General features: G+C 34.8%; 1 protein-coding gene across 1 annotated transcript; it reads left to right on the top strand.

Annotated features, from left to right (window-relative positions):
• The first annotated feature begins 5,043 nt into the window (after positions 1-5,043).
• LOC120083797 (subtilisin-like protease SBT5.4) lies at positions 5,044-9,845 on the top strand. Its single transcript, XM_039039674.1, has 9 exons — positions 5,044-5,118; positions 5,713-5,822; positions 5,921-6,018; positions 6,152-6,316; positions 6,926-7,037; positions 7,120-7,666; positions 8,384-8,724; positions 8,828-8,942; positions 9,087-9,845. The coding sequence occupies exons 1-9, from the start codon at positions 5,044-5,046 to the stop codon at positions 9,843-9,845; spliced, it is 2,322 nt and encodes a 773-aa protein (XP_038895602.1).
• The last annotated feature ends 4,288 nt before the right edge of the window (positions 9,846-14,133 follow it).

Below are 14,133 nucleotides of genomic sequence, written 5' to 3'. Positions count from 1 at the left end.
TGAATAGATATGAGATGAAATACAAAGTAACAATGCAAGTATAGTAAAGAGCCTGGTAGCAATTTCTTGCTGCCAGGCATTTACACTGTTTCTACTTATGCTCCAAAAATATTCTCGCTCTCGCGAGAGTCGGTCTACTCTCTACTCTTACGCCTCAAGGTTCTCTCTCGAGCTACCCTGGGCGATCTCTGGCATCACCACTCTTCCTTGCTCTACTGTAAAATGAAAAAGAAAACTATGAACAGAGCACTGATGAATTCATTAATTGATCCACCCCTTTTCTAAAGAATGCACTTGGTATTTATAGGGCATCAATGGTGAAAGGAGACTTCTCTCTCCCGATTGTACAGATGGGATAACTTTAATTCTTGATTGACGCGCTGGATGATTGTTACCGATAAAGCTGAATGTACTTGTTGACTGTTATCGGCTGTCAACTTAATTTGGACTTGACTATCCTTAGCTTTCTATCCCATCGCTCTTAATTATCCTTTTATCTGGATGCGCCCACCATGTTGCGCTGACCAAGTTGCGGTGATTCTTCTTGGCGAATGTTGCGAGCACGATCAACACAAAATCTTGTGGTGAAGTTGCACTCGACCAATGTATTCCTATGATCGCAATCTCTGCATTGCGTTAACGCATATTCTGCACAAAAATGTAAAGATCAACTGCTCTAATGCGTTGGATGCATGCGACCGCAATATTATAGAATTTATGCTTAATGGACGCAATTTAACATATTTCAGCAACGCAATCCAACATTATTTAAGAACTTAGTGCTATGATAACGTGCATTTCTGCCCGTTATCAATAAGTAACCGAGAGCTAAGTTTCCATACTTAAACATTTTCCTTCTTTAAACTTACCCTTTACCTCAAAATGCACAAATCCAATCTAACTTAAAATTTAACCCAAATACTTTGCTTAACTTAAACAATAAACATAATTAAAAGGGGAAAGTAAGATGCGGGTTTTACAGTATGCACTTAGTGAGTTATGTGTACATGAAAGAAGTGTATGCATAACCATGTGTACGTAAGAGGTACACATTCAATGGGTTATGTGTACATGAAAGAGGTGTATGCATAACCATGTATACGAAAGAGGTGCACACTCCTACATTTATAGAGAGGACTTAGGTTGTATATAAGAGGTGCACACTAGGGGAAAGAAAAAAGAGTGAGTCATGTAAGGGAAATCTCCATGTCCCACCAGTAAAGAGTTTCAGTTTATATTGCATTTATTGGACATAAATGCTTAGCCTGACCTTGGTAGTGGGGTTACTTACTAAGTATTTTATACTCATCCTTTTCTCATGTTTATGTTTCAGGCAAGGGTAGGGGCGTGCCGGCGAATGACAAGCGAAATTCGTGATCGAGCCACTGGGACTAGTTTTATGCTTCCTTTCATGATGTTTAGATTTCTTTCATGTTTTTCAACTTTAGTTTTGATGTTTGAAACTTATTGTTAATATTTATTTTCAGACCTATTTATTATCATTTATGATTGATGGATACCCTATCATTTGATTTTAATATTTGAATTCAATGGAGGTATTTTAAATTTACCTTATTTATTTAGCATTTATTTTATTATAAAATGGTGTCATTTTAAGTTCCATGAATGCATATGTTTAGTAAGGTCTAGCTTTAGTCCTAGGGGGTCAGGTCGTTACATAAGCGTTCACTACAACAAAAATAGGCTTCCATGATTCTAAAAAACTGTCATCAACGCATTTCTTTACTTTTTTTAAAAAAATTTTTTTTAATCCACCATTAAGAAAAGTGTATAGATGACACATGTAAAATTAATCATTATTGGTTTTTTTTTTTTTTTTTAGAATAGATGATATTATTATACAACAACAAGGAGGATCGCACAGCCCGAGATCAAGGCATCAACGCAACAAAGCACAAGTAAAGACAGAGCAACAAAAGCAAACAAAGCCAAGAAGATAAAACCTAAACATAATCAAACATAAATGTAACATGCTAAAAAAACCCCAAATAGCAAGGATAAAGCTAGAGAAGAGAGACCAAGACCTCACAACTAGGGACAACAACAAAACAAAGAGCAACAACAAGTTCAAAAAGAAGAAAAGCAACCGTAACATGCTAAATAAGACCAAGAAGATCAACCCACCAAGAAGCAGCACGAGCACGAACTGTAAAGACCATAAGGTGAAACAAGGCAAACACCGACCTCGGATGACCTCCATACAATTGCATTCCGTTCCTGCCAGATGTAGTATATATGAAAGCACACCAGAAAATACGGAACAATTTACTACGCATCCCTTTACCCGACCCCACTCGGCTCAACCAACTCAACTCGACATCCCAACCAACCACTCGATGCGACGAACCCAACTGTCGCAACACACCAGACCACACCTCTCTCCGATACCCACACTAAAAAAAAGATGATCCCAAGACTCTAAACCTCCCACACATAGAAGACACCCTCCTCTGATAACATGCCCAACTCCTTAACCAATCCCTCTACCTAACCTATCCCTCATAGCTAACCAAGCACAGAATGAGTCATTATTGGTTATTTCACAACTTTTAACAATAAGCATTTATTAACACATTTATTACCTATCATGGTAACATTTTTTATGACAATTAATTGTAAATAAATGACAAAAAAGTTCACTTTTTCTGTCATTTAAACCTTTCCCTTGACATTCCAAATGTGTCATTTACATTGATGAATTTAATTAGATAGATGTTTTGAATATTAGTTTTGTGGAAATTCAGGTAGTTCTATTAGTAAAAAGGTAGTTGTTGAATGTTATTGGGAATGTGTTTTTCTGAAATAGGTTTGAAAGAAAATTTTAGTTTTATTGTGGTAACATCGTTATGCTATCGAAATTTACCTAAAGTATAAGACACAGTAAAGTTAATTATAAGTCTAGTTTTAGTAATGGTCTCTAGTTTAGTATTGAAATTTGGAGTCGTTACAAAAGACATTGAAATCGCATTGGTATGAGCCAAATCGTGTGCATCTCGCATTGTTGGGTCATCAAAAGCGATGAAGACATGGAAAAGAAATGAAGCGCTGGGCTAGGGCTTCATCCTTTTCTTTTCCCTTTATCCTTTAACTAAAAAGTAATAGTATACTTGTGCATAAAAATGTATCAATTAAAAAAAAAATATTAAATGACTATTAATTATAGTCATAAATTTATGACACAAAAAAGTTAAAATAGTCTAAAAATTTGAAATTTCCTATTTTTTTCTGCCAAAATCACACCCGTTTTTGCTTTCCTACATTTAATGATTGTTATTTCTAGTCAGGAGTGGCTATGATATTCCTAGTTTCCTTTGCACGAACATACTTCAAGGAAGTGAGTAAGTTTCGACGTCTTTAAGGATATGTTACTTGTTGTTGCATGATCATTCATGTATTAACTCGAGGATGAACAAAATTTAGGTTCAGGTTGTTTGATAGCTCCTTAAATGTGCTGTCGTAGTGCCTTTAATCTCGCTCATTTATAATAATTAACATGCTTGATTGTCTAAATTTGTAGGAACTTGAGAAATAAATGCATTTTGGAGGATTGTGGGCTGTTTGAGGTTAATTGGAAGCTATTAGGAGCTTTACCGAGCATATTAACTTAAAGAAATGATGGAATGACCAAGATGCCCCTACATGGCACTAATGTCGTACTATCACAAAGAGCACGCACCAAGCAAGTGTTGCGACACTAATCACAAATGCTTTTACCTTGCATGTTGTGCACAAGCGCACGTTAGAATAGTACATGAGCTAAACTTCTAATCTTATATATGAAATTGTGCCCCTAGCATGAAATTATGGATCCATTACTGATCTTATAAGAAATATAGATTTTTGAACTCCTCACTCCTCCAAAACCAAAGTTTTAACAATTCTCTTGAGACTTGGATCAAAGTTTGATGAATTACAAAATTTTAGATCGTTTGGTACCGATTTGATTTTAAGCACCCTTCCCATGTTTTGGAAACTAAAAATTTTTTTTTAAAAATTTGTTGCCTATTTTTAAAAACTAAGGACCCAAAACTTTTACCAACGGGGACTTTACTTATTCAAATTTAATTCATGTAAACATAAAAAAAAAAAAAAAGGAAAATTCCTTCAAATGAAAAAACTGTTGAAAATATTTACCTTACCCGATATAGCAAAATTTTAGATCAATGATAGATGTTATTGATAGTCCTTGATAATTCTAAATTATAGAATATTTTGTAAATACTGTGGTTATTTTTTCTATATTTGAAAACAGCCCAAAAAATACACTAATTTCCCCTAATTTATCCAATATTCTAAACAAAATCTATTTTCTTTCGTTTGATAACTCAAATACAATATTTTGAATCTCTGATTCATCAAGTTAAATATTTAAACAACCAAAAGAAAAAAAAAAATCTCTCAGTTACAAAATAAATCGAAAAAGAAAAAAAAAGTCTTATAACACTTTGGAAAACCTACAAAAACGCAACGAACCACATCAAAACTAAATCAGCCGAGCCTATCGTGAAAATATCTGATAAACAGATTTGTATGTAAAGTGGTTTTAAACCTACAAAAGGTTTTTAAAATTAAAAGATTTTATGAAAATTAATTGAAAGTTAAACTTAATGACCACTTCTTTATTTGTGAAGATTTAGTCAAATTGTAATAACTATATAAAAAAATAAATTGAAAGATTTAGTTCATTGAAAAATTTCTGAAAAAAATACTTGAATATACAAAATATAGATTCCATAAAAATTAAAGAAAAAATTCATCACGATTTAAAACGCTTTTGCTAATTTTCCCCAAAAAAATGAATAATAATAATTTTCTAAATCATAAAATAAAAGGCAAAAAAACGTTATTTCAAATAATAAGAGTATCCCAATTCCATAGGGAATATAACAAACATATATTATGAGAAATTAAAGATAAATTTGGTGAATATTTAGCGAAGGCTTTTCCTTTATAAAGAGGAGGAAGCATTAAAGAAAGTGCTTAATTATTAGCTTTTTGGAGATCATAAAAAAGCATCCACAGATGAAGATCTCTAATTCCATCCTTATTTTATTTTCATTTCTTTTGTTAATATCATCTGCCATTGCTGCAAAAAAGGTAAACAAAACACAAAGTCTTATGTTGTTTCACTTTCATCCTACAAAAAGCTGAAAAGTGATTCTTAAACAAGTCTTAAGTTTTTTTTATCATTCATGCATTATCTAATATCTATACCCATTTTGACCTTTTTTTTAAAAAAAAAAATTGATTTGGTTTTGTCATAAGAGGTGTGGTTTTAAGCAGATTATTAAACAAACCCTAAAACTGATTTCTTATTGTTTTTTTAATAGTGATTTGTTTTGGTTATATGAGGTGTTTTTGGGTTTTTTTTTTCAACAAAACCCTAAAAATTTATTGTTTTCTTCTCTATTATTTGTTTTTTTTTTCTTTTCCTACTCCTTGATTGATTCAGTTGTATATTTCTATATGTTTCTAAGCATGTATTAAACAAACCCTAAAACTAATTGTTTTTTTTTTTTATTGATTAGGTTTGGTTATTGGGTTCTGATTTTTTTTAAAAAAAATTTACAAAACCCTAAAAATTTGTTGTTTCCTTTTTCTATTTGTTTTTTTTAACTCCTTGATTGTTTTTTTAAAAAAATCATAAAACTAATTGGTGTTTTTTTTTTTTTTTTGTTTATGGGATTTCAGTCTTATGTTGTGTTATTGGGATCTCATTCACATGGGATAGAAATTACAGAGGAAGATCTTGAAAGGGTGGTTCATTCCCATCATAAATTGCTTGGATCCTTCTTGGGAAGGTTTGAAAATTTTATCTAGTTTCCTATATTTCATTTAATTGTTTTTTTTTTTCAAATATTGTTATAAATATAAATTTTAAAATTGAAAATTATTTCAGTGAAGAGAAGGCAAAAGATGCCATATTTTACTCCTATAAGAAGCATATAAACGGTTTTGCAGCAACTCTTGATGAGGAAGAGGCAACCAAACTTGCAGGTAAAAACCAAACCATATATACTTTTCTTTTAAATTGTATTTTCATATTTTTTTGGCATGACGAATATTGAGTAATTAAAATAGAATTATAATAATAAAAAGAATTAATTGGGAAATTATAAAAATGGCACAGAACACCCAGAAGTAGCAGCCATATTGGCAAATAGAGCAAAAGCATTACACACAACACATTCATGGGAGTTTATGCATTTGGAGAAGAATGGTGTAATTCCCTCTTCCTCTCCTTGGCGTATAGCTAAATCTGGAAAAGATGTCATTATTGCAAATCTTGACACTGGTAAGTTTTTTCTGTTTTCTTTTCTTTTCTTTATTGGGTAAATTAACATAAATTGAACAAATATAAATATGAAATTCGATGGAATTAAAATTTTGTTTGAAAAACCCAATGCGATCAACCCCAACTTATAGTATTTGTATTTTTTTTTGCTATTACATTTTTTCTATTTGTAAAAATTTCCCTTTAAAATATATATTTTTGTTACTTATAATATAATTACTTATAATTTTAGTTTTCTTTAATTTCATTACATTTTTAATAATTTATTCTCAATCTTATGAAAAGAAAATTTTCAATTACATAAATTGAAATTGAATGAATTGTCTTAATTCAATATATAAAAATAATTAAATTAGAATATTTACATTTCACTTCTTTTACTTCTTTTTACTTTTTTTTAGAACGAATAACCTAAACCAACCCAACTCCAATACCTTCATGGTTTGGTAGGATTAGGTTTATTTTTTAATAAGAATTATTTTGTTAAAAAATTTACAACTCGAACAATTAAATTATGTCTAAAATATTCTTCAATCCAATACACGAACACTCCTAAAGTTTAGGGTTGAAATGAATGTTATTATTTTGTTTTATTTCTATTTGAAAAAGGTGTATGGCCGGAGTCCAAGAGTTTTGGAGAACATGGCATAGTTGGACCTGTCCCATCAAAGTGGAAGGGAGGCTGCATGGATGAAACCCCTGATCGAGTGCCATGCAACAGGTTTGATTATCAGTTTGATTTTTTTAATATTGAGATTAAGGTTGTTTAGTTAATTTAACAATGATTTAAAAATAAAATGCAGGAAATTAATCGGAGCAAAGTACTTCAACAAGGGCTTTATTGCATACTTAAAATCTGAAAATTCCACAGAATTCTCATCAGTCATTAACTCCACCCGTGACTACGAAGGTCATGGCTCCCACACCTTGTCCACGGCCGGGGGCAGCTATGTGTCCGGCGCCAGTGTGTTCGGTTCAGGCGCTGGAACTGCCAAAGGGGGCTCTCCCAAGGCCCGTGTTGCCGCTTATAAGGTCTGCTGGCCACTCGAGGGTGGAGGTTGTTTCGATTCCGATATTGTCGAGGCATTCGACCATGCCATTCACGACGGTGTTGATGTTCTTTCTCTCTCCCTTGGTAGTGATCCAGCCGAATACTCTGAAGATTCCATTGCCATCGCAGCCTTCCATGCAGTGAAGAAAGGAATCCCCGTCGTATGCTCGGCCGGCAACTCCGGCCCCGATGCTCTGACTGCTTCTAATACTGCACCTTGGATTTTGACGGTTGGTGCCAGTACTTTGGACCGTGAGTTTCAGGCTCCTGTTGAGCTCCAAAATGGCCATCGTTACATGGTTTGTCTCTCTCTCTCTCTCTCTAATTACCAGCTTTATCTTTATATTTTGCAAATTAATCTAACATAACACGCATTTTTTCCCTTTTGGGATGCTTGTAGCTTTAAAGATTTCAAATAAATTTGTATTATTGATTGAATGATCACGACTTGTGGGATTTTAAATACAGAATTTAAAGTTAAATTAGTAAATTTTATTTATCTACAAATAAATGAGAAGTAAAAGCTTATATATTGTACCAATAAACATTTTATATGTTCTTGTTCTTTTTCGGTTATCACTCAATACATTCATTCCAAATTTTCCTTGTTACACATAAAATAAAAATTGAAAAATCAATGAAAGTCATTTCAAAGTAAAAAATATTTATGCCCATTTTTGTGCGGTTTTTTTAATAATAATTTTTTTATATTGATTGAAAGGAATGTATGGAGAGGTAATACCTAAGTATTACTATTTAAAATCACTGAAACTTCATCATTAGTCTCTTTTCCAGAGTTTCCAAAGACTAAATTTGTAATCGAACTAAAAATATCTCATTTAAGCTTAGTATCAAACATAGAATGAATTTGACCTAGGTATTAGGCATGCATGAAATTTTTGGTACTAGAATTTTTTTTTGTTTTTTTTTTTTTTGGAAGAAATGAATGTGTGTGGGTTATATTTTCAAAGTAAATAAAAGAGTAGTATTTAACATTATTTGTTGGTACTGATTAGGGTTCGAGTCTTTCAAAAGCATTACAAGGAAATAAGTTGTACCCATTGATAACCGGAGCTCAGGCAAAAGCGAAGAACGCCGCCATGGACGACGCCATGCTTTGCAAGCCGGAAACATTGGATCATTCAAAAGTGAAAGGGAAAATATTGGCTTGCTTGAGAGGAGACAATGCAAGAGTGGATAAAGGAGAACAAGCTGCCCTTGCCGGTGCTGTCGGAATGATTCTATGCAACGATGAACTCAGTGGGTTCGAAACCATCGCCGATCCCCATGTTCTTCCAGCTTCCCATATTAATTACAATGACGGTCAAGCTGTTCTCTCCTACATCAATTCCACCAAGTAAATCAAATTTTACACTCTTTCTATTTTTTTCTTTTATTTTTGAAAATTTGGTAATTGATTAATTAATTAATGGTGAGAATTTTTGTTTTTTTTTTGGTAGAAATCCAATGGGGTATTTAATCCCACCGTCGGCTAAAGTTAACACCAAACCTGCTCCTACCATGGCGGCCTTCTCATCTCGAGGACCCAATGTTATTTCCCCTGAGATTATCAAGGTTTTCTTTTTCTCTTCCTTTATTTTTAAATTTTCTCTTAAACATATATTTTATACTTTTATCTAAATATCATAAATAAAAAAAAATCTAAAATATTATATTAATATTGATATTATTCTAACTTTTTTGGATCAAATTTTGCAGCCGGATGTGACGGCACCAGGCGTGAATGTTATCGCAGCATTCTCAGAAGCCGTAAGCCCAACAGGTGAGGCATTCGACAACAGAACAGTTCCATTCATAACAATGTCGGGCACCTCCATGTCTTGCCCCCACGTCTCCGGTCTAGTCGGCCTCCTTAGAACTCTCCACCCCCACTGGAGCCCCTCTGCCATCAAATCCGCCATCATGACCTCTGCGAGAATTCGCGACAACACAATGAAACCCATGCTCGATGGCGGCTCCCCTGACCTTGCCCCTGCCACCCCCTTTGCTTATGGCTCTGGCCACATCCGCCCCACCGGAGCCATTGACCCTGGCCTCGTCTATGACCTTTCCCCCAACGATTACCTAGAATTCCTCTGTGCCAGTGGCTACGACGACAAAACCATTCGAGCCTTCTCTGATGGCCCTTTCAAGTGTCCACCCAATGCTTCTATTTTGAACTTCAATTATCCTTCCATTGGGGTTCAGAATTTGAATGGCAATGTCACCGTCACTAGAAAACTGAAGAACGTTAGCACTCCAGGGGTTTACAGAGCCAGAATTATGAACCCAGATGGAGTTAAGGTTTCGGTGAAGCCCAAAGTTTTGAAGTTTGAGAGAGTTGCAGAGGAGAAAAGCTTTGAATTGACGATGACTGGAAATGTGCCAGAAGATCAGGTTGTGGACGGCGTGCTGATTTGGACTGATGGCAAGCACTTTGTTAGGAGTCCCATTGTCATTTCTTCTGTCTTGTTTTGAATCACCCATTTTTAGGATTATATATTTTTAGATTTCAAGGTTTTCATTTTCCATTTAGCCATACCACCTTTTAGTGTCAAATAATAAACAGTTTCTAGGAATTTATTCTTTATATTCTAAACGTTTTCTCCCTTTTAGTTTAACCAATTATTGAAATAAACATTTTTTTTTTAATTTTTTTTCTCTAATCTTACTATATTGAAGGATGGCTTTAAGGGGAAAATCATCTTTAGGCTACGTTCCCCCAACAAACCAAAAATTTACGACATTATCCTTTGTTTTAAAGCTAAACCTAAATTGTTCTTGTTAATTTGTTTTAAAATATTAGTTTTAGAAAAGCACCCACATGTTGTTGGGTTATTCAATCTTCACTAGGCTCAAATACTCAAGATAACACAGGAATGATGAAGAAAAGACTGAGAAAATTTTTATTAAATTCTCGATGCTGGATATTTGATGCTCGATTTGTTTCTACTAAATGCTTGATGCGAATTTCCTTCTTTGTTTGATGTATTAAATCCTCGATGGAACTCAAATATTGAATGATACTCGATCTTACTCGATGAGTCTTGATCTTTACTCGACGCAACTCGAAGGCAGAAAATGAACAACTCGAAGCAACTCATAGTGAAGATTGATGCATGATTTGACTTGATACATGCGGAAAGATTGTAGTCGAATGACCCGACTCCCTAGGACTCGAGCTAGGTCGTTACTATACACATGCATGTATGGAATTTAAAATGACGCATTTTCGTATCGAGATAAATACTAAATAAATAAAGTCAAATAAAAGGTTTTCATTAAAACTAAATAAAAGTCAAATAACAGGGTACCCATAAATCATAAATGGAAATTTAATGAGTCTAGAAATCAGTTTCAAACATGAAGACTGAAAGTGGAAAAACATGAGAGAAATCTAAACATCATGTGCGGAAGCATAAAACTAGTCCCAGTGGCTATTTGCCCATGCGTCCCTACTCTTACCTAAACAGGCTAGGCATCTATGTCCTCGGAACATATAAACTTCTCTAGTCCTCCCAGGACACATACATACATGAAAAACTTACTTCTAATAAGTCCCGTAGGACCCACATCCTCTAGTAAAAATCCCGAAGGAAACACAATCTCTTACGTACGTATGGTTATGCATACATCTCTTTCGTATACACATAACCCACTTAATGTGTACCTCTTTCGTACACATGGTTACATGGTTACGTATACACCTCTTTTGTATACACATAACCCACTTAATGTATACCTCTTTCGTATACATGGTTACGTATACACCTCTTTCGTACACCTGGTTACGTATACACCTCTTTCGTATGCACATAACCCACTGAATGTGTACCTCTTTCGTACACTTGGTTATGTATACACCTCTTTCGTATACACATAACCCACTGAGTGTGTACCTCTTTCGTACACCCCATATCATCTCTATGAATGTAGGGATGCATACCTCTTTCGTACACATGGTTATGTATACACCTCTTTCGTATACACACAACCCACTGAGCTATACCTCTTACGTACACCCCAATACCCTCTAGGTATGTATCACTTTCATACACACCAGCCCTAGTACATCTCTTTCATGTACTAGCGCCCTAGGACATGCATCACTTTCAGGCACTAAATCATGTAAACAATAAAGTATTCGGGATTTCATAATATATCATATAGTCTACACATTCGCATAATAAATCGCATAGCTATATAGATCAGCAAATGTCTAATCCTCATCTAGTTTTAAGGCATTCCAATAGGAGTGCTACTTAACTCATAATTTAAGGGTCATGCTCAATCATCATTTACTGTAACATAAAATTCTAGCTCAAGCTCATACATAATCATCATATACTACCACATGCTCATATATCCTTCATAATCAGTCCATCCAACCTCAAAACAATAAAAATATTCTAACAAAAAACTACTACAGGACCCTCAATGTTAAATCTACAGTGTATTGTCTGACACAAAAGCGATTCTAGTAGTAAAATTACTTACCTCTAATCAGAAAATCTAGGAACTAGTAAGCTTAGCCTCTTCCTTGCCCAATGAAACCTTTCACCAAAAATTCGCCGACTAGGCCTTTAGTTGCCTGGACAACAACTTCAATAATCTGAAACCTCGTACCAACATCCAAAATACGACGAGTATCAATAAATTAGAGACGCAAATTTAATGAGTGCTCAATAATCCTCAAGAAAACCCAATCAAATCAAGAACCCAAACACCAATAGCAACTTGAAGCAATTTCCCTAATCACAGAAACACATCCTTCAAATTCAAAGCAAAAACATCGATTTTTAAATCTTTAAGCTTAATTCCAAAACACCCAATTTACATCAACCTTTGAGTTTTCCAAATAAATTTCAAACATCCATTTACTCACCCGAATAAACCACACACATCAACAGTTAGTGGGTATTCCACAATCCTCAAGAAACTGCAACCACACTACTCAAATCTTACCTCAACCAATCAATCTATCCAAAACCAACGACCAAGACAACAACAGCTGTGAAAACAGACTGGACCTGTAGAGAACCGGCGACGCGGCGCAACTCCGACCGAGCAGACTAACTATGGCTGACCTGGGACTTGCGGCAGCGGTTCGTCAAATAGAGGTGGCTGCCCTTCGAACCCGTGCTCGACGCGAAGAACGGCGGATGCTCGCGATTGGAATCGACGATGGTGCGACAAAAGGGTTGCAACCATGAACGCGACTGACCAGAGACGCTAGACGGCGAGCGACTACTTCAGACTGCAAAACACTGAGCGGACGAAGCGTTCGCCGAGCGACTAGGATAGCGAGCTGACGTCTAGCTGGAGGTGCGAATGGCTGGCGACGAACTCAAGGCGGCTGTTGGTTTCGACGGCTAAGGTTTTCACGAAAAAGAGGGGGGGAGGGTGGATGGTGAAGTTGATGAAGAAGGGTTAATTTGTTTTATATAATAATAATAATAATAATAATATAATAATAATAATAATAATAATAATAAAATAATAACAATAATAATAATAATAATAAATATAATTAAAACTAAAAAACTAAAAAGAAAAGAAATAAAACTCTATTTTATTCCTTTCCTTATTCCCATTTATTTTATTACTTCCTTTCTTTCCCAAAAAGTGAAAATAAACCTGCCATTAATTTCTAAATTGAACACTTTGTAAGATCAAAATTAAATCTCGTACTTACATTTGAACTCAAAAATTCCAAAAATGCCCTCCACTAACAAATTATAGAAATTATATAAAGTGAAAATTTGGGGTGTTACAGAAAAATGATTTGTTGGGGTTGATGCCCTAAAGTCTCGTGTCCGTAGTTGGTAAACAGTTTGTACGAACGCTTGTTGATGTATAATATATGATATTTTACTTCATCTTTGATTTTACTCAAAACCAGTAAACCTAAATCCCTAAATCTTTATATAACTTAAGCATGTATGTGGTGACATACAAGTGGATCATGTCTTAAGGGATAACCAAAATGGTTTGTAGTATATGGATTATAGGAAGGAAACCTTATCTTGGTAATGCTACGATGTGGCCCGCTTTGTGGAATAGTCACAAGTATTGTGACTTGTCACAGATTGTCTAATCCTGATCATTCGTGTAGGGGACATGCGAGCGAGGGCATTCTATACAAAGAGTTTTATAAGACCTAACCACGAAGTGTTAACATATCGTTATATAACATCGTTCATGACAGAGACTTCACTTCACTAGGATGACCATAATGTAACATGACCTCAATCTTGAGTGAGTTGGGAACTCCTGCCATTGAGGGCGATCCTTTGATTTGCATGGTTGCGAGTGGCCAGTTCGTGACTCAAATCTACCACTTTGGAGATTCGTCTAATTTGGGAGCTGGGAACTCAGCTACACAAGATGGAATTCACTCCTTCCCTGAAGCAGGGGTAAGTAGATAGATAGCTCCCTTAAGGGCTAATTTCAGGGCTTGAACGATGTGGCGCCACACACCTTCTCTTGGCCCGAGAGGTGTTCATACATAGTTGAACTATGTTATTTATTCATTTAGAAGGATCAGTGGTACTTAAGGAGTGAGATATTTATAGGGGCAAACGGTAAATTAGCTCAGCTGTACTTACGAGCATCGGTGAATGGTCATCGTACTCATGATTGGTTATATCCAATGGATACAGAAATATATTTGTGATAAGAAGAGTTTAGTTGTTGATCTTTAGCGGAATTCCTAGCAGTTAACGGATGGTGGATCTCGTGGCTAAAGAGTTTATTCAGCTATTCA

The sequence above is a fragment of the Benincasa hispida genome, chromosome 8, assembly GCF_009727055.1.
Source record: "Benincasa hispida cultivar B227 chromosome 8, ASM972705v1, whole genome shotgun sequence".
Lineage (NCBI taxonomy): Eukaryota > Viridiplantae > Streptophyta > Magnoliopsida > Cucurbitales > Cucurbitaceae > Benincasa > Benincasa hispida.
This window is presented reverse-complemented; position numbering and strand designations above follow the sequence as displayed.

Bases quoted from the DNA above. Each gene is read 5' to 3' on its own strand.
- LOC120083797 (XM_039039674.1), top strand. From the start codon at position 5,044: ATGAAGATCTCTAATTCCATCCTTATTTTATTTTCATTTCTTTTGTTA. The intron at 5,119-5,712 runs GTAAACAAAACA...ATGGGATTTCAG, and splicing joins CTGCCATTGCTGCAAAAAAG to TCTTATGTTGTGTTATTGGG. The intron at 8,943-9,086 runs GTTTTCTTTTTC...CAAATTTTGCAG, and splicing joins TTTCCCCTGAGATTATCAAG to CCGGATGTGACGGCACCAGG.